We start from the raw sequence: 25,085 nt of genomic DNA, 5'->3' as shown, positions 1-25,085 counted from the left end.
AATTAATTTACAGATGGGAAACAAATTTATTAATATAATTAGATATTTTTGTTTTGTTTGCTAGCAAGAAGTTAATACTTCATTGCTATATAGTTGGATACAAATTAAGATGTATGATGCATAGAACCTTCTGACATTTCAAACGTTTGAATTTTACAAAAGGAATTTCACCCTAATGCAGTTCCTGCATGACTCTAGTGTTCTGTAATTATACTGGTAAGTGTGAGATTTAACATGTGATGCGAAATGTTGTTAAACACAGATATGAAAACTTTTTGCAATAGCTATAAATTCATTTGTATTTGTGCACAAGAACATTGAGAGTCAGCATCTGTGTACCTCTTTAGTAAAATTTACTTTCTTTAAAAGGACAGTGCCATATAATCTTGTTAAGAAACAAAAATGAAACTCATAAGTAATAGGGCATTTTTGAAAAGCATATGCCTCATATGCTCTCAGATTTAGTAGTTTTCCATTTCAAATATAAGATAAGTTTGCTGGGACAAAATGTAGTAACCCGCAATTTCCAAGACAGGTAAGACTGAGTATGAATATTCATTACCACCAGCTTTTATTAAGATGGACATTTGTACTACTTCGTTGCCATCCATACTATATCTCTTACAAATGTAATTTTACAGTGTATCTTAACAAATAACTTTTTTCTTCTGGTCATGTACAAAATAACATGTTGAATACTTAAAAATACAGTTTGAATGTTGAAATATACAGAATGCTTTAATGGAGATTTATGAGAATAGTCTATGAATTCTTTATTATATTATTATAGATAGGAAAATGAAAGAATAGGTGAAAATGACATTAATTAAAATGAGAGATTCAATTTGAGGTGAAGAGAAAATTTTAATGATAAGTGACTATCACTATATAACTTTAGATTCTTGTAAACATCTCTTGAATTTTCTTTTTGTTGTTCTTGGCACTTGCTTTGCTGGGGAAGGTATTTTTGATTGTCCTTAAATTCAGTAGTTGGCAGTGCCCCCAAATCAGCTTCTCCTTGCCAGACTTGTTAATGAGCAAATGATCCCAAATGTCAGGCTGATATGCCAAGGAGGTTATTAATAAGGCACTAACATTTAGAAGGTTTTGAAAGAGGAAAATCAATATTCCAACTATTTTGTAATATTGGAAGCTGAGAAAAAGTATGTAGAAATCCATTTCAAGCTTCTAGAATGAAAACCATGGTACAAGATATATATGTTGAATATGTTCAACATATATGCATGTATGGAAATATCACTCATGAAACCTCCACATTATACAGTTCATATGCACTAATAAAATTGTGGGGGAAAGAGTAACCCCCACAAAAAAGTGTCATACTTTTTGAGGAAATAATATATTTATTATTTAATTATTATTTATATAATTTATTTGTATTTAATGTAAGACTCACTCCTTTTCTTTATTCTCAATTTCAAGGATTAGAAAGTTTTGCCACTGATTGCTTTCCAAAGAAGCTGGACAGTAAAGTAGAATTAGCATAGCATCAGAATTTTCTGACCACAGAGCAAGTTAGCTTATCAGCCAACTTGGCAAAAGGTCATAAAGGCAAAGTCCTTCCTTCGTTTTCTTTGTGTGGACTGATGGAGTGAACATGCCCAATGTGTCTTCACAACCCCAGTTCCCAAGGTAGACATTCCTGTACCTGTTACCCTACCAGCATTTCTCGTTTGGAGAACTCAAGTCAAATGAGATGGGAAAACTAAATAGCTTGTTTTGAAGATATTTTTACCATGCAAACACGTAAGTAGATAGGTTCAGTTCAGGTTGGAACTGCCTTTCAAAGTACTTATGAGTTGGGAGGAGGTGGAAATGTCCTTAGCAGGATTGGAAGGATTAAAAGATAACCCGTAGAAAGAAACAGACAAGAAAACTACTTGGATATTTTTAATCCCAATTTGCCTTTTCATTTTGGCAAAGCTAGACAAAGTCACAGATGAAGTGTCTGATAACTCACTTGTTCACCAGATGGTCAGTTCTCATCACTAAGTTACTTCACACTTATCATCATACAGACTGTGTATGATCTATCTAATTATATCCCTTTAATATTGACATATGATAGTAATAGAGTTTAAAAATTCTCATAAGTTAAAAACATACATTATTCATCTCTGAAGTATTTGGAAACTTTACTGTTTCCTGTAGTGGATTTATGTCTCAGACTTCAGCTAAATTATCCTTTGTAGCTATTTTAACTGGAGCTGAGTACATTAATAATATTATTTTAAAATAAACCATTATTAATTATAAAATAGGTTGCAAAAACAATCCATTAGGAGACTGCCATGAGCCTACACTTCTTAAAAAAACTTTACCAGGAGTGGTTGTTTCTACTAAAGTTGTCTCAATGAAATTTAACATGATTTTTTATTAATTATCCCAAAATAATATTATCAACTTAAATATTTTAAAATCTAAATGAATTAGGATAGAGGGGTCAAATATTAAGTCAAATAAAGTAGATAATTCTTATCAATTTTAAGACAAATTTCAAAGTTGTACAATATCATGAACTCTTTGAAGTGAGGCTATTTTATGTATTTATTCCTAATATTTGATACGTACATGTATATACATACACCCATAAGCAACCATTAAATCCTTATGGAACAAAATGTGTCCATAAAAATTAATTCCTCCCATTTTCCATTTCAAAATCTGGGTGACATTTATGATGACAGTATAATATGTGGCAAAATTCTTAGTACATTTTTCTGAAATAAATCTAGACATGTTATTGAAAATAGACTGATAGTAAATGGAATTAACAGATTAAGTACTTCTGCTGTGATAAAAATTAAAATGCATTTTCAATTGTTACCAGTAAATAAGCTTCATTTAAAGGGTAGTAAAAGTTAAGGGTGTAGCTCAGTGATAGAATACATGCATAGCATGCATAAGGCCATGGGTTCAATCCCCAGCACCAAAAAAAGATAAGAGTACTTTAGATCTCCCTTTATTTCAGATAATGGTTTTTAGTGCAGATAGAAAAAGCCATTGTGAGTAATATACTCACAAATAACAAATTAAGTCACTCTAAGGTGATAATATAGCAGTAGGTACATTAAAATGAACTATTACTTTAATTAGAAAATACTCCTCTCCTGTGAATTATACACACAGGAAGGAATTGTGATTTGAATTATCTGGAAGGAGTATTTCCTTATTTGTTTTGCCTATAGCTAAGTATTATTTTACCTGAAAATATTAATTAAAGAACTTTCTAAGTTCTGGAAATATAAGCACAAACTATATTACTTCTTATTATTTTTCACTTTATTTTTAAAAGAATACTTTACATTGAAAATTCTGCTCATTCATAAAATAAAAATAAAGATTTTCCAATTCCTAATCCCTGTGATGTTAAATGAAAGATAAGTAAGAAAATTTTTTTAAACTTCTGTCTTTTTTAACTCAACCTTTTACAAGAAAACAGGTCCTCAAAATTTGGACAGATACTACTTAAGCCACAATTAACAAGTCTCTATTTTAGTTTAAACATTCTGAACCAAAGTATGAGCCCACTCTTTCTGATACTGACATTGAGAAAAGTAATTGTCGCTGATTAACACTTCATGGTGTTAGTCTTCTCAAAAAGAAAAACTTAGGTCTGAATACATACACTTAGAAGAAAGGGAAACTCCAGATAATTATGTTAAACAAATAAACTTTCCTAAAATAAGCACAAAACACTTCTACTCTCCTAAGAGCTCTTGTATTACTGCTAATAGGCTTAAATGTTTGCTATTGGTAAACTTTGTTATCCACAAACAGTTTAACCAGTATTCTGTAGCTTTGCTCTTAAATTGGCTCTCAAGTTCCCTGATGATGGAACTGAATAAATAGAATGGAGTTCTCTCTTAGATCTCAAACAGAAGTAGGAAACTTTCTAAGTGTTCATTAAGCTTAAGCACTTCTTATTTCCATTTTCAAGTATTTTCTTCATTAAAGAAAATATTTTCTCACCTATTTTGTATTCACATGTAATCATGCTGTTGCAAATGTTGTTGCCTCCACTTTTAACCACTCTGTAATCCTCAAGCATTTAATTGAAGGATCAGGTATTCCTAGTAGGTACATTACTAAAAGCCAGATTACATTTCTAAAACTTATGATTCTAGAATTTATATTTATGCTTGTTATTTGGGTGGTTCTTAGTGGAGCAATTTTTAAACTCATAAAATGGGAAAGAAATATCCTTCTCAGAGTATCCTGTATGGATTCAATCTGTCTCAAAGAACTTTCGTGGGAAATGGATCCTCACCAGAATAAGTCATTCTATGCATGATTCATATGGCATTACATCTAGGTCCAGAGCTCCAGGGGCATAGTAAGAGGGAAACATGATCAGTTACTTCTTACACAGTGAGGCTGCTGGCCTCACAATTGGTGATTTCATTGATGAGTGGAGCTAAATAAATATTTATTAATATGACAAACAGAAACATTACTGATTTTCTTTGGAGTACCATAGATATGTTTCTGTTGTTTCAAAATGTCATTGGTTAAGCACTCAGAAAATAGTGGCTTGTTTTAATAACAGAAATTTTTACTTATTTTTTTGGGCAGTTCTGGGTATTGAACCCAGGGCCTCTTGCATCCTAGGCAAACATTTAACCATTGAGCTACATGCCTAACTCCAATACCAGAATTATTTTTACAGTACATCAGTCATAAGAAAATAAAATAATCCAGTGATAAAGAAGCATGCAGTTTCCACTTGTTCTTCTAGAAAACAGGTATAAAATTAGTCTGCAGTTATAATAAATTAGTTTAACTGGTTTGCATAATTTGACTATCTGAATAAGAATAAATGAAGTTGTCAGAGAAAGGTAGAGATAGGGAACTGAGCACAAAAAAGAAAGAGAGAGATAAAGCCCAAGGAAAACTCAAAAGGAGAAAAAAGGTAACAGTGTTAAGAATCTGAAAGGGACATTGCAAAAAGTTAAAGATAAATGTGAGATTCACAAAAGTCAAAGCTAGACTTTCATAGAACAGAATCATTGTGAAGTGGGTTTCTTTTTGTGTTTTAGAGATTTCTTATAGATGAGCCTTTGTGTCCTTGCCTCTGACTTCCCTTACTCACCCGTGCATTCATAATGCATATACCTAGACATACAGTTGATTCAGTAGAGTTGAGTAGAGCAGCATCTAGACAGTTGTTCAGTTTACCTCAAAAATAAATAAGAATTATTTAACCATACACAAAAGTTTAGCTTTAAAGAAGTTATTAAAATAGTTTACCAGAGCCTCTTTCATCATAATTCTAATAGACCAAGTTATTTCTGTTACATTCTTCAGCAACCTTGGATTTTTTTAGGTTGTTCTACTGGTGACAGAACTAAAAATAAAATATTCTATGAAGCCCCCAATATCAAGGCTTCTAACTTAGAGGCATGTTGTGTATGCAGTACAACATTTGGCCTTACTTTAACCAGCCCTACCCATTGGGTACCCATCCCAATGTGACTGGCCTGAAACAGATCTCAGATTGCAAGTGGGCCTGGGAATCACTTGAGTTACTTGTTTAAAATTCTGATTCAGTGGCTGAGGGGTAGGGCACAGAAATTTGTGTTTAACAAGCACACCCCATTCTCATCCCTGAGATTCTGAAGCCAGTGGTACTGACCACTACTAGTTGAAGAGCTACCTTGCCTTAGGGAGTTGCCTTCTGGTGCGCTAGTACACACAGACTAGTAGCTAACTGTAGCCGTTTTGAATTAGTGCTCTTCCTTCCAGGCAGTCCTTCACTCTGACTAGGGGCTAACCTGAAGAAGTGTTCACAATCTCTTGGAATAAAACTCAGCAATCCAATAGAAACAATGCTGCAGTGTAACTAAGCCTGACTTGCTTACCAGGGCTCTAGTTCAGCTTAATACGGTTAAAAGGGCATTAGGGAACACACCAGAAATCAAACTATTCCTGTAGCATTGTTTACAGGGAAATGAGGAATGTGTTCAAAACAACTTGCAAAGTGTTCGAATTGCATACATAAATAAAATTCAGTTTAAATTTAGAAATGACCTTGTGTCCAGGATTAGATTGCCTCCAGTTTTCCTGCCTAAAATTCCATGCCCTTATCAAAAAAAAAAAAGTGATAGGAGCTAAAGGTAGTTTTTCAGTATTATAATCTTCTAAAAATGAGGTATTATATTTTGCTTCATTTGACCTATTTGACATATGAAGATTACTTAGTTCTTAGCCCTTCTCTGCACTGAGTATGATGCTGATTTCTGAACTGCTGCATCTCATTTTTTAGATTTTAGTGTTAGATATAGCATGTGCCCTCATTCTATAAGGGAGGTAGTAACGAACAGCACCCTTCCTCTTTCCGTCTCCCAATTTATTTCTTCTTCTAGATATAATTCAAAAGATATGACAGGACGTTGCAGATAAAATTATGCCCTAGGCTTAAGGGCTAGACAAATACTGCTGATTTGTTCCTGCCAACAATATTTGGATTCCCCAAGATCCAGAATGAAATGAACTAAGAGAGACGCAGTTTATTTTATCCAAATTGTTCTCAATTTTTCCAGTCATTAAGAACCTTCATTTTCTTCCAGTTTCTTAACTTCTTTGTATGTGGCTTATGCTCAGGTGTAAACTCACCCTTTTGTCATATTTACTCTACAATAGCTTTTCATTTCCCTTCACTTTGTATTATTTAGCATGTGGGCTCCTCATCAGAGCAGTACTAGCTAGGCTATTCTGCTATCTCACTGATCAGGATGTGGTAGCATGTATTATCAGAGTAGTCAGATAGCCTCTGGTCAGAAGACTGGAAAACCTTTCATCACACTTCCTGATTGCATGAATTTGAGGACAGACTTTATATAGAAATACATTCTTACCTTTTTAGAACACTGATCCTTTTTAACATATGTATGTAGAATACTTTTAGCAAACCTTTCTGATTAAAGTTGTAGATGTGCGTATACAAGATTAGAGGTGGGAAAAGGTTTATCTGTTTGTTACTATGTATATTTAGAGGATCGGCATTTCAAACAACCAAGCTAAAGCAAAAAGTGTCCCGTTTATGGCCAAGTAGACTTGCATGCCAACAGAAAGACATTATGCAATTCTAGACACATTTTTCTATTTTCTCTTCATGGGTATTGCATGATGGTATTTCTAATACAAATACTAATATGCTTTGGAATAATGGCACTCGCAGGTCTTTCATCATATTGTATCACTGCTTTATCATATTAGGCTAATACACTGCGAGAGTTGGTAGAACCTCTCCATGCCAAATCGGATCCACTTCTGTTGGCACTCAACTCATTGGACTCACAGATTGATAAGCTATTGTTTAGAGAATTTAGATCGGAGAGAGTCGGCACGGCGCAGACTCAACATCAACCTCTTGCAAGCAACTAAAATGGCCTCGTCCTTGCTGTTTATAACAGAATACAGACTTGTAAAAAGTTTAGATCATCAAGTGTTTTGGATTGGGGGCCTCCCTAAAGGGATGTTAAGAGGGGCAGGCCACTCATAAGAAGAATGCGAGCTTTCTACAGTGGCACTAGCATAAGATCAAAGCCAATCAAGATGGAGCACAGTAACAGAAAACTGCCCTTTCTGTGGGAGAACAGAAGGGGAAAGGGTCTTGACTGGGGAAGGGCTCTGTGTGGTGACACCTCAGTTGTGTTCTCCTGACACCAGAAAAAGAGAGGGATCAGCTCCAATAACTAGAAAATCCTGGCTGTTTAATGGACTCTTCAGTGGCCTCTTTAAGACAAAGCAGAGGAAGCAAATTCTGTATTAAGTGTATTTTGCATTTTTAAAAATTGACGTGCTGTATTGTACTAAATTAAGTGTAATCTATTAAGGCAAGGTATACACAACCTGCTCTGAAACTTAATGTGTTTATTCTATTATAAAGCATATCCAGGGGAAAGACAGAGACTGCTTTCAGTGGCACTAATAAAGGAAGTTCTTCATGCCAGGCTTTATTAGATTCCTCAGCTAAAATTCTAACTTTCTCCTTATTTCTTGGCACTTGTATACAAGTGTTGTTGCCTCTTAGGACAGGCATGAGCTATTTTCTGTAAAATATTCCAAATCTTTAGGCTGTGGTTTTCATTTTTGAAAAAGTATTTTGTCTGGATGTCTTTCAAACTAGCTTTAGATATTATTTAATACAATGTAACTGGATCCCCCATGGCTCAGTATTGCTTATTTTTCTTCTGTGGTGGATGTGAAATTTCCCTTAGTTGGATAAGATACACTGTAATAATTTCAATGCTAATTAATGGATATTTCATACTGTGCAATGAACAGAAAATTTAACATTGTATTTTGAAATGTTTTTTCTTCCTGTCACCTCAGTGTGTGGTATTGCATAATGTGAATACCTGTAAAAATATAAATTACTTAAAAATAAAAATATGACCAATTGATATCAGATCTTTTTAGATAGCTAAATAATTTGCTAAGTATGCTTGATAGTAAATATCTTTCTAAAGAGAAGTAATCTATGCTTCTTTCTCACAAATGGAATTTGTGTTGTGAATAAAATCACATTGATCTGCCTTACAGTTGCCTCTGTGCTCTAACCATCTTAATGTGTTTTTTACGTATATCTAAAAATGGTGGTTCTGGTATGTAGAAATCCATCAAAAAGCATTTTATTGGCATTTACTATTAATGGCATTGGGTCTTTCTCCCTGTTTAAGTCATAGTAAAATTTTATGATCTGAAGAATTTTAGTTTTTTTCTCTTTGGAATGTGGTGACTCTACATTAATCTCCAAATGTAGTCATCCCTTATCTTGAGTTTTAAACTGTCCCGAATACGAATTCTTGCCTAAGAACTAGGTACCTTAACCTCCATTTCTATTAGTTAAATTTTCTAAATCTCCTGGGTAAATCTAGACTTTATCATTTATATGTGTGATCATCCTTCAAAGAACCTTCCTTCTTTGGGTCAGTAAGCCAATGCTAAGGACACCAATGTTTTGCCGCCTGAACTATTCATCATAAAAACTATCGTGCCCTGAAAATGCAACCACTGCCACATATTGGTTGTCAAACCACATAATATGGCAGAAATTTGAGGCTCAGAGAAAGAAGTATAGAATAAACTTAGGTGTGTCTCTTTTGTAACATCTTTGTGAAAGTAGGTTTTACTGTTTTAAAGGAATGGATGGAGACAAGCACAAGGCCAAACTGGATTTTGGTGAAACACGTTGTTATTCTTATGAGTATGGGCTTTATGTGTTCATAAAAGCTTAACACTGTTGAGAGAGCCACTCAATTGGTCCTTTTAAATGAAGGGCTTTTTTTCTCACTAAAATAAATTTTCCATCAGAGAAATTATGGCCTAATAGTAATGCTTGGGTATTGTTATTTTGCCTAAAAGAAAACAAATAAATGGCTTCTAATTATGAAACAGGTAGCTAATTACAGAGGAACAACTAAAAAGCTAATTTTAAAAATCTTTGCTCTTTTCTGATATAACAAACACCCTCCCCTCTCCCCAGTTTTACAATGCTAGGCATAGCTTGTTGATTTATATAAAAGCATGAATTAAGAGAGCTAGTATTTAATGTAAAACAATTCAAATTATAGTGTAAACCCTGAATACTTAATCATCTTTAGCAGAAAACCTACAGACATTAAATCCATTAAAAATTTTGTCACCTTACATATAAATGAGTTGTTCTTTGTAGCGTGCTGGTAAATTAGTATTCATAGAAAATATTCCTGTGGTCTCAATGCAAATGTTAATTGCCCTTTGCGACAAAAATAGCGTTCCACATACTTGATATCATTAGCCTGGAAGACTTAAAATGCTTTCTGGTTGTATAAGAACAAATGCCTTTCAGATTTGACTAGTGACTAATACTACTATGTCCAGCCTTCTCTCCCATTTGTGATTTAACCTTTCCCAACCTTCTGTGCTCATTACACAGCTGTATTGTGGAAAGAACAACTGTTTCCACGAAGACATTGTTGCCCAATTTTAAAAGACCACAACTCCCTTCCAAAACATGTACCAGAATCCACTACCTATTGTTAGTATAGTTCTTCAAAAGCCCATTGGTATATTCATTGGTTCTGTTTTCATCTTTCACTCTCCTTCAACATTTCCATTGCAGAGACAGAGAAATGGGGAGGACAACAGAGTGAAATTTTAGGTCGCCAAGTTTTTATTCTCTCCTTAATTTTCACCAATGAAACATAAACAATATTACACAGTCATCTGCCTTAATAAGAACACAGTCACCTAATAGTGAGCCTTCTTTGGAGTATTTTGTGTATAAAATAGAGAAAACTGTCACCCCATTTGAATTTGTTGAGTGCATGAGGCACTGTGGCAGGTTGAAAATGGGAAATGCAAAAAAATGAGTGACACAATTTCCCCTCATAGGAAAGTCACAGTGTAGTCTCTGAAGGAGAATGCACAGAGGTCCATTGAAACATAGGATGAAAAATGTGAGAGTTTCTTCTTGCAATTTTATATCTCATCCTTTTGAATTTCTCTTCTGTATGTAAGTTTTATTTTATTTATTAATATACACTAATGCCTATATGTCAGTTATCAACAACAGAAGTGTTTTAACTGATAAGCATACTCAATCAAAGAAAAAATTTGGAAACCAATGAGCCTGAATGTGAAGAACACATTAGCCAAAGACTTTGTGGTGTTTGAGAAATGCACTGTCAACTGCTAATAAGCAGTTTGCAAGAGGTTCGTTCCAGCAAATTAGTAATTTTCATTAGCTAATCTTTTCTTTAAGCTTCTCTTTATCTCTCACTACCTGGAAATCAAATGCAACCTGTAAGAACAATGAACTGTTGTGATGCTCACCATGTTCCTAGGTTCCCAATATTTCATAGTGGAGCATAATATACATGAGAAATAAAGAGGATATTCTTTCACACCTGCCAAGTATGACATAGGTAGAAATGATCCTCCTTTGGCATAGAATACAAGTTACTTACTTATTATGATACTCAAATCTATCAGTCAATGCAGTGCTGTATAGGCAATGGGACTTTTTATGCACACTTTGCTTTAATAAAATTGGAATAATTTGCAATTGTAATCTGATGAACTAATTTACATGTTATAAGTGTAAATACAATTTTGGGGAAAATTTATTCCTGCATAGGCCTGGATTTCCTGACTACATTAGTTACAAACACAGTGATATACTTCCTCATTATATCCTATATATATCCTTTGATTTGAATGTGGTCTACACTTTGCCAATTTTCAGAAACATTCATTCAAATTGCAAAAAAGCTGGTTTTCAGCCAGTGTTCCAATGGCTGAACTGGCATATTGAAAGAAAGTCAATCAAGAAGCAGGCCTCACCAAGTGCTTGCCTCATCTTCCAAAGCAAGCCTCTTCTAAGTGAAGAAAAGCAAGGGTTGAGAAGAGAGAGAATCCTGAAGAGAAATGAGAAGGAGATGAAGAGGAAGAGGGCAAAAAGAGAAGAAAATAAAGGTGCTTTCATATTTTCAGTTGCAACAGTAGCCCCCGTTGACTTAATTGGTATTCATCTGAGAAAAATCAAGGAAACCAATTGAAAATTATAAAAGAAAATAAAGGTCTGTTTTTGTCTTGAATGTTGAGTTCTGTGTTGTTTTGACTGTTGAGCACAGTGAATCAGATTTATAATGTGACTCTGCCTCTCACCCCACTTCCCTTGAAAATAAAAGGACTCTTTGTCTAGTCTTACAATGTAAATAATTGGTGGCATTTTGTGGTGGCCTGGCATCTCAGTCCCTCATCCTTACTCATCCCACTACTGTGTCTTGTGCAGTGTTGCATATGTGTATGATGTGTAGGGGACTGAGGGGGCTTTCTTATTCCTAATCGAGCCACACTGTTCCATTACTATACTTGGAAATGTTTCTGTGTTCCGTCTCATTGTGATTCCTTGTTCACATGTGCTACCCAGAGATAAATCCATACTCAGTTCTTTTTACAGCTGTCAAAACCAGATTCTTTGTAAAATTATGTTGTCTTTGGTTGAACACTTTTCTCCCCAATAACATCAGAAAGAGGAAAAACCTTTCACTTTTTATTTTTAATAGCTATATATGTCACTTTTTATACTAAATCTTCACTTGTCCTTCTTAAAGTAAAACTACATTAAAATTTTATTTAAAAAATCAATCATCTACCCCAGTGTTCCACAATGTTAAGAGTTGTGGAAAAAGAAAACTGAATCAAAATGTTTTTTTAAACAAAATATGTACTCCCTGCAGTATTAGGTAGTATGGAGAAAAGGATTTTTTAATAAAAATTTAGTACGTAAAAAATACTTCTGCCTCCCTTAAATCCTAAAACTCTTATCTGGATCCCTTTTTGTGTTCACCTTCTTTCTAGAACTTAAAAAGTAACAATATGTTAAGCCACCTGATACCTTAGCTACTATAATTCTCATCTGTTAGGGCTCCCCAGTTATACTCACCCTCCATTCTATGAAATTACATCTGGCTTTAGACATAGTCTTGCCTTCAGGCAAAAAGAATGATAGCTACAAAATAATTCCTTGGAGTCCCTTCCTGGCCTATGATTTTGTGAAATGGAATTACTCTGTTCAAATGTGTCCTTGTTTTTACAACTCCATTTAGTTACTATAAATGACCATATGGTTTTGTGCCTCCCTCCTTCCAAAGCATTCTCACTTAAAATTTTCTATCTTGGATCCATCTTGCTTTTAACCACAAATCAGTTCCTCCTTTTTACAGTCTTCCATCCACCCATCCATCAAACTCCTCTACGTGTTGAAAACATTCAAGAATGAGCCAATAGAAAATTCTTTTTAAAACATTTTTAACATTGTATTTTTAGATTGTAATTCTAACTTAGATGTGTGCTTAAAAAGTTAAAAATCATTATGGAGAACTTCGTGATAGCATGTGCTGATAGAAAACTAGAAAGGTTCTAATGGGAAGACTGAATAGCCATACCGACCATTACTTGCTAACCTCAGTAACAGAACCAAAAGTTAAATATGGAATTTTTTGAAAACCTTAATTTTTGATCCTAAAGGTGATCCCTTAAGATACTGTGTATTTTGGACTTTGGGGGCAGTGTTAGGTACAGTTTTTTATTTTAAAAAAAAAGTACTTCATTTTAAAGGAGTCTCACATTAATTAGCACCTACTGTTAAATATGTAGTTCAAATAAAATTGAACTATGGCAGCATAGAATTTTAATTCTACACTGAAGTAGAGAATACTTATTAAATGATAGGCAGTATAGAATTCTTATTAAAAGCATAATTTCTGGGGCCATACTGCCCAGTTAGTATTCTAGCTCTACTACAAACTGAGTGTGGCCTTCAACAAGGTCCTCCTCTGTTATAAAATGAAGATCAAACAGATATACTCTTATCATGGCTATGAGAATTAAATAAGATCATGAATGTTAAACATTTACCCTACTGCCTGGCACATGTAAGTGTTAATAGTATACCTATCAGGGAATCTTCTTTTAAAACTGACAGAAAACCTCAAATATTCACATAGACCAGTGTGGAATGAATAATATTCCATATTTACTCCTTGGGCCCATATAGTAAGTATTCCTCAAATATGACTCTGGCTATCTGGAACATGATATAGCCCTGTCTACCACCATAGGCAAAATCCTACTTTAACTTTTTTCATATCATAAATTGACATGCTTATAATTGACATAATGTCATTCAGGCAATTAAAAATAACAAGATGAGAATTTTATTTATTTAGCTAGATCTATGATCCTTACCTGAAGCAGTCTCAAGTTTTTTTTCCTCAAAAAATTTAATTGGAGTATTTTCTTCCTAGGTCTTACAAATGCTAAGTAGCTGCTCTTAGCACATGGTAGATTTTTCCTTATATTTGCCTATTAATATATTCCCATGTTTCATTTTAATTTAATTCAAACACATTATTACTGATGATAATTTATGATCCGTTACTATATTTTTGATGTGCCAGGCATTACTATGGCAGTTAAATGAAACGTAATAATCTGTGAAACAACTAGAAGATTTTTATAATTAAACATATGCCAGTGAATTCCATTCCATCTTATGAAGTCTAGAAAACGTGTGAAAATCAGTTCTTTCAGTATTGATAAGCCAGCCAGGAAAGCTCTATTAACCAGCACTTCTGTGCTTATTGGTATAATGATAGGGGATATTCATTAATGTCTTAAACTACTAAATTACATGTATGATTATTTACATATTGTGTACCTTTTGTACCCTTAATTTCTTTGAACTTAATGAATTCAAGATATTGTTATTTGCTATCAAGAGAATATTTGGGAACTCAAAGAATCCTATTAATTAAATAATGATTAATCATTCTAAAACAGTTGACTGCCCATAGTTAATCTTACCCAATATAACATTGGGTAACATCTTACCCAATGTAACAGCACCTGTGGGTATTTGGGGTATTTTTTAATATTACAATGCTTTCCAAACATTTCTTAGCCTGTTTTTCAGATAGTTTTAATTCTTTAGCAGATTTTCAGAGTACTAAATAGCTGTTTATTACACTAAATTCATATCTCTCTCTCTCTCTCTCTCTCTCTCTCTCTCTCTCTCTCTCCTCCCTCCCTCCCTCCCTCCCTCCCTCCCTCCCATTCTCTCTGGCTCTCTCTCCTACAGGTGAAGGTAGCGAAGAAAAGTTAGGGGACTCATTACAAGATTTGTACAGGGCACTGGAGCAAGCCAGTCTGTCACCACTAGGAGAACATCGCATTTCAACCAAGATGGAATACAAGCTATCATTTATAAAAAGATGTAATGATCCTGTAATGAATGAAAAACTCCACAGGCTGAGAATTCTCAAAAGCACTTTAAAGGTAAGATATGAATCTCCTTTGAGGAGATTCATTCTTGAACTGAAAGTAGATTACCAGATAGGATAGGTTAAGTAATACAAAATAGGGGCTGGGAAGAGGAAGAAGTAAACAGGAAGAACCTGAAGCTGAGCTGTTCCCGAAGCTGAGCTGTTCCTATGTCATAATGTGTGTATTGGTAAAGAGGAGAGTATGTTCATTTTTGTCATTGAAGTCTCAAAGCACTGACTAAATGGTATGTGGCTTAGTTCTAGAAGAAAACAGGATGTGATTAATTTTTTTCCAAAATGTTCCTCAGTCTTTTGATTTCCTAAGATAAATACATCATGTAGTGTAATTATTATCATTATTAAAAGAGCACAGCAGAACACAGTAGTGGATGCTAAAAGTGTTCAGGCTATTTCATGAATACTTACTGCATTTCCATAGCACATTTAGAGTGAAGCCACAGTGATTCATGTTCCTTGTAGAAATTGTGTATCTGTTCTATTTATACTATCAGTTCCCAACTCACATATTACTTTTCTATTACAAGTTTCTGTAAGTGCCTACATTGTTTCCAGTCTTCTTATGCCATCCCCAGATTAGGAAGGAGGTCATAAGGACAGGGGAGCAGGCAGGCAGGCAGTTGAAGAAGGAGGCTGATAAATGTGAGGGGAGGGAGGAAAGGGTTGGAGGAGAGGGCCTGCCACACAAACCACGTGAGCAGGCTCTGCAACCTTGTAAAACCAAAGCCAGAAAACTCTCATACTAAGTATAGAGCATAGTAATTACAAAAAGCAAAAGGTCAAAAGGCAGCTTTGGGAAATATTTCAGATCCATAGAATGCTGCTAAGGTTTTGCAATTTTGAAATATAGGTAGGTATCCATATTCAATGATTTGAAAAAAATTTTACATAGTGGCCAAGATTTCAGAGCAATTAGATTTTTGTTATTCATGCAAATCCATGGGACAACTTAATTGACTTTTGGTAACTAAGACCACAATTATAGAGAAAGGTATAATATTCATAAGAGTAATTCCACTGACCAACCCTACAGCTTTTAGAGCCTCATCCCCTTCCCCATTCAGTTCCAAACTGTCTGGTTGAGAAGGGAGGCATTTTGAAACATGTCAGACTCATGTAGCTTAAAGACCTGCTCCTTTCCCTTTCAGTCCCTTTCCCCCATTTTCTGTACACTCCCTCAAAGCATTTTCTTCCAGGGACTAAGAATATAAACTACTGCCAGGTAGTTTAAACTGCTGTATAAACTACAGCAGGTGCATGATGCTGTGCTTGACTCAGGCACAAAGAAAGATAATGAAAGTCATTATAAAGAAATCATCCCACTGATAAAAATGAACTATACAGCCCTGTACTTTGGGGCCTAGAAATTTAATAGGTTATGAAATCTTTTGTTATGGAGGGACATCTGACCAAGAAATCTTGGGTGTGTCTACATCCTGGAATTTTAACAGACACCCTCACCAAGCATAGATCTCAGAACCCCATCACAGGCAACTCCAGCATTCTTGATCTGAATGCTTCATACCCTGTCTCCTCACAGACCAGAAGCACTTCTTAGGCACCTCTGGCTGGCACAGAGGCTTGCCTTTTCACAGAACATTTCGTGCACTCACTAGCCCTTCCTTGTTGGGTCCAGAAAAGGCAGACCATCTTAATCTACCCACCTTCCACCTGGGAGATTCTTTTCTTTCACAGCTAATAGGCACAAGTTGGTGAGTTATACCAACATGAAGCTTAGTCTTAGCTGAGTCTGGGCCTCCAACTTGGAAGGGAGGGCCATTGTCCATTTCAGGCCCCCAGTGCTACAGGAAGGGAGCCATAATATTCACACAGCAAGATTCTGTATTTGTGGCAACAGGAGAGCCAGGCTCACTCTCATTCAAGCATAAGGAGTTCAGCATAAGAACTTTACCTTATAGAAGAAGTGAGAGGATAGATGCCAGTGCAACTCAAAAGACAGGATATGAGAAGTCCACTCAGTGGCAGGGATAGAGTGTTACAGGAACATCAGTGAGGGAGAAAACTTTTATTCTGAGTGTTTAAGGAAGGTCTGAAGAAATGAGAACGTCTTCACCTGGATCTTAAAGCATGAAGAAATTTTCCATAGGCAGAAAGATGAGGAATAAATAGTACAGGCTAAGAGGAAAAAAAATCACAGAGTGGGCAATATGAGGCACACTGCAGGGGAGGAAGTAGTACACTAGGATCTGAGTCTACATAATTCAGTGACCATCCCAAAGCCGTTTTCATGGCCTTTTGAATATTTTGCCTATTATTTTAAATGTGAATAAAATTTTCTCCCTATCTTAACTATTGAATTCTTTTGCTTTTTAGGCCAGAGAAGGGGAAGTGGCCATTATTGATAAAGTCCTAGACAATCCAGACTTGACATCTAAAGAGTTCCAACAGTGGAAGCAGATGTACCTTGATCTTTTCTTGGATATCTGTCAAAACACCACCTCAAACGACCCATTAAGTATCTCTTCTGAAGTTGAAGTAATCACTTCTTCTCTAACACACACTCATTCATATATTGAGACGCATGTGTAAGTGCATTCTGCCTTCAGGCCATCTATTACCTGCTGGTACTCTGAACAAGTACATAAGGTAGTTTTTATATCAATGTGTGGGACACTTGACAAGCTATACTTTAATGTTACCAAACTATTGAAACAAACCATATATGGTCACAATACCACTGTCTTTAATGAGCATTTGTATACTTTATATGCAATCAGTGTTCAGCTTATGTTTACCATGTGCAAAATCAACTATCTTTAATGACTTAAATTAACTTTTGCAAATAATTCTGACTACAGGTGGTCTTCAAGTAGTAAAACCACAAAAGGCAGTTTTCTATCTAAGGTCATCTTTTCTCCCTTTAAGTTAATTTTGTATAAACAAGACTTCAAAAGTGAATCACATTTTTTCAGGTGCAGACATCCTTGTGGGTGGGAAAGAATTTAAACCTTTTTTATATTTATTAAAATGTTCTAAGAATTTTCTTAAACATTGCACAAAGTTTAATGCTGTAGTTTTATTTTTGTGAAATGTAGGTGCGCACACAAGAGTTAAGAAGAGCATCAACATAAGAAAAGTTCAGGTATCTAATATTCGTCTTAATAGTCTATTAACTTGTGAAAGCTGGTTAATGGAAATACTATTCCAAATCTGCGAGAACACTTAATGGTGTATCAGGGCAAAGCTTTGTAAGATGTTTTTGTAACTAAGACCAAAATGAAGATAGAGCTGCTTTATTTTCTTGGTTTAAATCTTCCTTTATTTTTGTAGTGATGAAATGCTGATTGTGTACAGAAGAATTTAAGAATGGATTTTTTAAACAGATTTAACTCACCCAGAAAGGCAGCTAACAGCTATATATATAATTTCAGCCCAAACTCATGTTCTTGAACTCTAACACTTAAAAGACAAGCTATAAACTGAAATGAATCGACTTTCCAGGTAGTTTCCAGTATTTCCCCTAGTCTGTTAATTCAACTTATGTAATTATACTTCAGGCAGAGAAGTAAGACACATTTAGTTATGCCAGTTGTATGTTACAATATAGAAAACAATATTGAAAATAAAAGTGTACTTGCTAAGGGGCAAGAGGGTGATGGTCACTCAGAGATGTCACATTGAATTATATGAGATGACAATTTAGAGGTTTTCCCTAGCATCATGAATTGTTCAATAGAGTGGATGAAGCCTATGAAAAAGTCCTCTTCATATATTTCCATTTATAAGCATCTCATTTTTTAAAGTGATCACAGCATGAAAATGACTGTGCTACTTTTCAGTGTCTGGCTGCATTAACGTACAAGTCACAATTTGCTGTTTTTCAGGAGGAGGAAGAGACCCTCCTTTACTATTCTATATCCTAAAATCTACTTCTAATCAGCTTTATACTGTTGCCTGTACAGCTCAGTGAATGTACTTACATCTTTAAGAGTTCAGATATATGCCAGTGAATATTTTTTGCTGTAGAGGAGAAAGTAAAAACTCCACAGTGCGGATCTTTTTCTTTGCTTTTGAAACCACCATTGAAACTCTATCGTTTTGCAGACTTTGCACAACTGTACAGGAGAGTGGCCTTTCTACAGCACATTTTCAGTAATCCTATATTTAGTCAAAATGGATGAGAAATCATATATTAATGTTTGTATGGAATTTTGGGTCCAGTGTAATATTTTTATCATTTAAAAAACCCTATTTGTAAAAACATTTATTTACTGCATGGATATTGATGCACATTAAATTTGTGAGATTTTTCTATATGTAAAACAGAGAAACAAAAGAAACTCTTGTCCTAAAATGAAGTGTGCTTGTTACAGGTGTTTAGACTTATTGATGTTTATTAGACCAAATGTGTATGTTCACTTAAAAATACTTGTACCTGATGGATGTGTCATGTATACAGTGGCCAGGTTGTGGCCTGTAAACAGCAAGCAGTTGATGGGAAGACTAGCTCTGTCGCTGTAAGCAGCTTCTACTTTTGTAAAGTCATCTGTTGTTTTAAATGGTAAAAATTAAACTAATGAATTTTCAAGACTCGTGGCTAGCCTAGCATGAAAGAGACCTTTTAACACTATATATCTGTACATTTTATTGCATTAGTTTCAAATCTAGGAGAGAGGCAGCACTGTAAACTGAAGTCAAATAAATTCAGCTCTTAATGAATCCTAATACAGCACCTACTTTATTCATGAAAAGTGCTTACCACATTTCTTTGTGACCTAAATACACAGCCACCATGATTACCCCCAGATACAGGTTCTAACTTTGCCTCTTCATAGATGGCACAAGCCAAAAGTAGCACCTTTCAGAGCTTACAAGTATCTCCTCTGAGACCTTGAAAAATCAAGCTGCTTTCCCACTGACCTAACACAAACTTGAAAACTTCACCTACTCCTCTGTCCCATCTCTGTGATTCTTTGTGTGAAGCGGGGAAAATCATCAAAAAAAATTTTTTTACAAATACAGCCTATCGTGGCTGAGGGTTGCTATAATATGAATTTAAATCAATAAGCTGCCTAAAGTGACTGCAAAAGCAAACTAAGGGTGGGTACCAGGGACAGAAGAATTTAACCAAGGACAATTTGTCAAAGAAGATGCTTTCTTAGAGAGTTTTTCCTCTCAGTTCCATATTTATATGGAACTATCACAGCAGAACTATAACCATGACTCTGGATCATAAAATTGTAGTTCTGCTTAGGATGATTTCATGCTATTCAACCAAGGCACTTTCCCTTCACTATTTATTGAGATAATACCATCTTCTAGGATTATGTATTACAGCCTTTGTAACCAACAGTTTTCTGAGCTCTGGTTATAACTTCTTGTGGTACTTTTGGCTTTTTTTTTTTTTGGCACAGAAGTAGTCACTAGTTTGACACCTAGGGAAACACTTTACCTATAAGAAGGGACATTAGGTCATATTTTATTTTCAAAAATCCATTTCTAGCCCAGCATGAGTCTTTCTACAAAAGTTTTTAGCTCACTGAAGCTCATCACATATCCTACTATTTAATATATCCTGTCTCCCAGTCTCAGGTCAAGGTGGGGGAGGGGCGGGGGTTCTCTTTGGCCAAGCCCTCATTTCCCTTCTTACCTCAAAAGCCCTTCTGCTACCAGAGCCCCACTCCTCTAGCAGGGCTTTCTCTTCCCTCTGCTGGAGGCTGGACTCACCCATTCAACTCAGCACTAAATCTAGCACCTCTCCAGGCTGTCCCTCCCTCTCCTCATCCCCACCCTCAGCCAGCTGCAGCACAGCGCACTGTAGGCCACTCCAGGCCCAGGGGAGCACGCAGCTGATGTCTTCCCAGTGGTCCAGGTCGAGATCGTAGCCCACCACGTTACAGGTGGGCACTTGGCGTGATTCCCGCCACTTGAGACCCCCCAGCAGTAGCACCGTCTCTTCCACCACTGCCAGCCCATAGCAGAAGCGATCATAGGGTAGCGGCCGCAACCGAGTCCACTGGTCGGTGCCAGGGTCATAGCGCTCGATCTCGGAGAAGGGCTCATATTGTCCCAGAAACGCAAACACCGCCCCTTGCAGCACCGCAAGGTGATGCCCAAAACGGGCGGTACCCATGGGCGCTCTCTTGCTCCACACCCTCTCCCCGGGGTCCAGAGCATACAAGTCCCGGAGGCTACTCGCGCCACCCTCACCTCTCCCCTCCTTGCCCCCAGAGATGTACACGACACCATGGTCCCCGACGGCCCCCGCGTGGCCGTGCAGCGGCCGTGGCAGTGCCCCGGCTTCCGTCCAGCGGTCCCTTCTCAGGTCATATATCTCCACAGAGGCCAGTGCCTCACCACCAGAGCCCAGGCCCCCGACGGCCAGGAGGCTGTCGCCCACCGCACCACACCAGAAGTAGGCCCGCGCTTCTCGCATGGCGGGCACCTCTGTCCAAGCGTGGAAGCGCGGGTCATAACGGTGCACATGGGCCGTGACTGCCCGTGGGCTGTCGGCCAGGGGTGTGGAGTCGCTGCCTGAAGGACTCTCCCCACCCAGGACAAACAGGAAGTTACCCGCGGTACACACGCAGTGCCCAAGCAGCGGTGCGGGCAGCTGCGTGAGGCTGCGCCAGCGGTGGTTGTACACATCGAAGGACACCACGTCCTGGGTGAGCTCCCACTCCTTTTCCTCCTCCTCCTCCTCCATCTCTTCCTCCTCCTCCTCTTCCTCGGGCTCGGCCGCGGCGCGCCGGTCCCTGGCTGCTGCCTGCGGGACCACAACCTCCTCGGTAATTGCCTCCCGCGCCCGGAGCCCCCCAATCAGCAAGATGCGGGTCTGGGGGCTCCGGATGCTGGTCTGTTCACTCTGCATGAGCGGCTGGCGGGAGGGTGCTGTGTGGTAGTTGAGGGCCTGGATGATGAGGCCCTTGATCCGAGCAGGTAGCATGAGGCCCGAACCCGAGTACACGCGCCGCAGCACGTGGGCTGGCACCAGGCCAAAGCGGATACAACCCAGAAGCGCCGCGCTGTGTGCCAGGCGCTCGGCCGCGGGCTCCTGCCGCAGCCAGGTCAGCGCCAGGCCCAGCAGCCGGGCCTCAGACACTCGCGCCACGTCGGGGGCACTCAACACGGCCTTCAGGGACGCAGGGTTGAGTTCCAGCAGCCCCGTGGGACCCGCGCCCGTCACCAGCAGCTGCCACAGGTGACGCACGACGCAGCGCTCAGCCGCACCCAACGTGTGCACCAGGCCAAAGCGCGCCGCCACGTTGGCGGTAAAGCAGCAGTTCTCTGGGGCCAACTGCCGCTCCAAGTAGCGGCCACACAGCCCCAAGGCCTCGGTGACTTGCAGGTAGCTGGCCGCCTCCAACGTGTCCTCCACAGTGTCCATGGACAGGGGCAGCCAGGCAGTGTAGATGAAGTCCAGCAGGCGCTGCAGGCCGGCCGCCGACGGTACGTGCAGGTGGATCACACGCGCCCGGGATTCCCGGGTGTGGCTCTTGAACAGAGCCCTGAAGTAGTCGCTGGAGCACGCTAGGAGCGACCTGTGCGCCGGGAACTCGCTGCCCTGGGCCTCCAGTGTCACGTCGCACAAAAAGCCCTCGGCGCGGAGGGTCTGGTAGCCAGTGAGCAGCGCGCCGCCATGAGCTTTGCAGTAGGACAGGAAGTAACTCATGATGCCCAGGGCGGGATGCGGCCGGGCAGGGAATAGAGCCAGCCGGGCGCCTCTGGAGGCATCCCGGGACATGGAACCCCCAAGTCCCCTGCGAGACCCGCACAGCCCCTAGCAAAGGCCCATTTTTGCCTGCTTAGCTTAAAACCCAAGGCTTCTTCATCCAGGTCCGCGTGTGTCCCTCTCAGAAAAAATTCGGTCTGGGGACAATTTCCAGAAACCTCCAGTAGCGGCGGACTCGGAATTTGGAGCCTTCCGGGGATTGCTGGGCTCGGTGTCAGCGGCTGCGGAGGCTGCCAGCGCGTTGCCTAAAGCCCCCTCCCCCGCACAATTTGGGGCGCTCACACCTGCGCGCCAGGGGCGGCGGTGGCCGCACACCCATCACCTGGAAGGGCCTTGCTGTCACGTGTACAGCGGGATGCTGGATCTCTGATGGTCCAGATGTGCGGGTGCGGCCCCCGACCCCGGGTGGCCCGGCAGTGCGAGGTGAGGGCTCTGACCTCCTGGGGGTGGACGAAGAGGACCGGTTCCGTGGGCACCTGCGAGGGCCGGGGACAACTGGCTACGGGGCAGACGGGTTGAGCTTGTTCCTCGCAGAGGATCAAATCAAAGCCTAGGGGATTAGAGGAGGGGCACGGGTCAGCGCAGCGGGTTGGAGGCGTGATTGGGCGCTGCACATAACATGCCTGTAGCTCACAGGGACAGGAATAGCGCGCCGCCTCGGCCACCCTGGCACGCCCCGCCCCGCGCCCCGAGTGGTGGCTGGGAACCTCGGTCCAGGCCCGAGAGGAAGCGGCGCAGGCCAGGGGCCTGACTGTGGTGACCAGACACCAGGGGGTCCCTGAAACACTGTTGAGGGTAAAGGAACGGAGTCTCAGGAAAGGCGGAAGCCCCCCCCGCCCCCCCGGCCTGGTGATATCCAAGGAGGTGTGCCCTGCTGAGCCAGAGGACTGGCTACCTGCTGGTGCTCCTGTGCCTGCAAAAGACGCCCGGGCTCAATTGTCTGCTTTGAAGGTCCGGAGAGAGCGGGGATTAAGCGGCTACTTTGCGCACTGACATCCAGGAGGCCACCGTGCGCAGAGGAGACGGTGGAGAGACCACGCCTGGGCAAATGCCGGGCTCTCCGCCAGGGGCGCTGGGTAACACACCCCTCACCTGGACTCACCCTTGGGAAATACTGGGGCCACTCTGTGCCCTTCCCAAGACAGGTCGCGTCCCCAGGTTACTTTGTCTAGCATGCTTCATTGAGGAATTTGCTGCCATTCCCCCACCCCCGACCCTGCTCTCAGACCCTAGCTGAGTTCTCCCTTCCTATTTTCATATCCTGCCCGACCCGCCCCTTTAACAACTTGGACAAGGAAATTGTAACTAACTTGGGTTTTCTGTCTTTGAATGACCACTTCCTTAAAAAAAAAATCCTTCTAGTTTTCTCTCCCTTATTTTCCACGCTCTGATGTAGTTACGGGCTGCTACATCCTCAATGCCAGGACAAGATAATGGCAGTAAGACTGCAAAGCTCGGAAACGCTGGAGTTTCTAGGGGCCTCCTCCTGACGCTCATTTTGTAAGGAACACCAAGCAAAGAGATGACGACCAAAACTTCCCAAAGTCGAGACATTAGGAATGTCATTCCTACGTCCCGCTTTTAAAAAACTAAATGATTAGTGTAACTGATCTTGCCAATTTGGAGACTTCTGTGTGTTTCGCTTTCATCTACAGTTGGTTTTCCTACTTTCTGATGCCATCCCTCTGTCAGTGTGTTTTGGATGAGCCATCTGAAATAACTTGTATTACTGAAAATTGGGGTTGTATTTCACATGGGGAAAAAGTCCTAGGAAGGATAAAATTCTGTCATTTCCTACTTGGTTGTGTTAGCAGTACTTACAAGGTCTCCGACTAGAAGTAATTTTTATATGCATAAAAATATTTGTAAAATGATTTTGCTATCAAAGATGGCACTGAATTATAACTTTAATTGCCAGATTATAAACCTTTCTTAAACTCCAGACTCTAAAAATGCTCCTATAACAATTCCTAATGTTAGCGCTACAGATGGCTTCAGAGAGAGTATTATTTTTTGAGGAGATTTGAGAGAGGGTTAGTATTACAATTCGTTGTTCAAATGTAAAATATCAATTTGATTCACTTTGCATCTCCATTTTAAACTTACATGGACTTTACTTACCCTAATTGAAATTTACTAGATGGAACTTTTGAGGTCACTTAAACAAACCTTGTCCCTTTCCTCCAAAATCTCCCTTTTTCCCTTTTAAACTGTGGCCAGTGAGCCCCAGAGAGAGTCCAGTTTGTCTGGATGACTTGGATATTGAGTTACAGAGTCCCGACAAGAATCCAGGGCTCCCTCTCACTATATTATGTGACCTTGTGTATAAAAATAAAATCGTGCAATACACAGTTTGTTTAAACCAAATAATCAGGGCGATATCACATGTTTATCACCTTAACAACTTAAAACCATATAAGTCTGGTTTTTAAACAGCATATTTTTAACTTAGAAACTGGATCACATCCCATCAGAACTGTCCGTCACTGTGCATCCAGGTTAAATCCCAAAAGATGTCATACTTCAGAATAAAGATG

At 39.1% G+C, this 25,085-nt stretch overlaps 2 protein-coding genes across 6 annotated transcripts in view; one reads left to right on the top strand and one right to left on the bottom strand.

Annotated features, from left to right (window-relative positions):
• Nucleotides 1-19,192, top strand: part of Cnksr2 (connector enhancer of kinase suppressor of Ras 2) — a 258,842-nt gene extending 239,650 nt beyond the window's left edge. For 4 of the 5 annotated variants that reach the window (XM_074063315.1, XM_074063313.1, XM_074063312.1 and 1 more), the window contains 2 exons: nt 14,654-14,850; nt 17,190-19,192. In XM_074063315.1, the coding sequence (XP_073919416.1) occupies nt 14,654-14,850; nt 17,190-17,405 (413 nt within the window). In that variant the 3' untranslated portion in view covers nt 17,406-19,192. Of the gene's footprint in view, nt 1-7,239; nt 8,430-14,653; nt 14,851-17,189 lie in introns of those variants that run through there. The other variant, XM_074063314.1, reaches the window with a different exon arrangement.
• A 999-nt stretch (nt 19,193-20,191) lies between these two features.
• On the bottom strand, nt 20,192-23,738 carry Klhl34 (kelch like family member 34). The gene is made up of 2 exons (XM_020182786.2): nt 23,444-23,738; nt 20,192-23,098 (listed from the first exon to the last, which is right to left on the bottom strand). The coding sequence occupies exon 2, from the start codon at nt 22,558-22,560 to the stop codon at nt 20,548-20,550; it is 2,013 nt and encodes a 670-aa protein (XP_020038375.1). The 5' UTR covers nt 22,561-23,098; nt 23,444-23,738; the 3' UTR covers nt 20,192-20,547.
• Between the last annotated feature and the right edge of the window lie 1,347 nt (nt 23,739-25,085).

The sequence above is a fragment of the Castor canadensis genome, chromosome X (assembly GCF_047511655.1).
Source record: "Castor canadensis chromosome X, mCasCan1.hap1v2, whole genome shotgun sequence".
NCBI lineage: Eukaryota > Metazoa > Chordata > Mammalia > Rodentia > Castoridae > Castor > Castor canadensis.
Note: the sequence above shows the minus strand (reverse complement) of the source record. Positions and strands in the feature narration are given on the sequence as shown.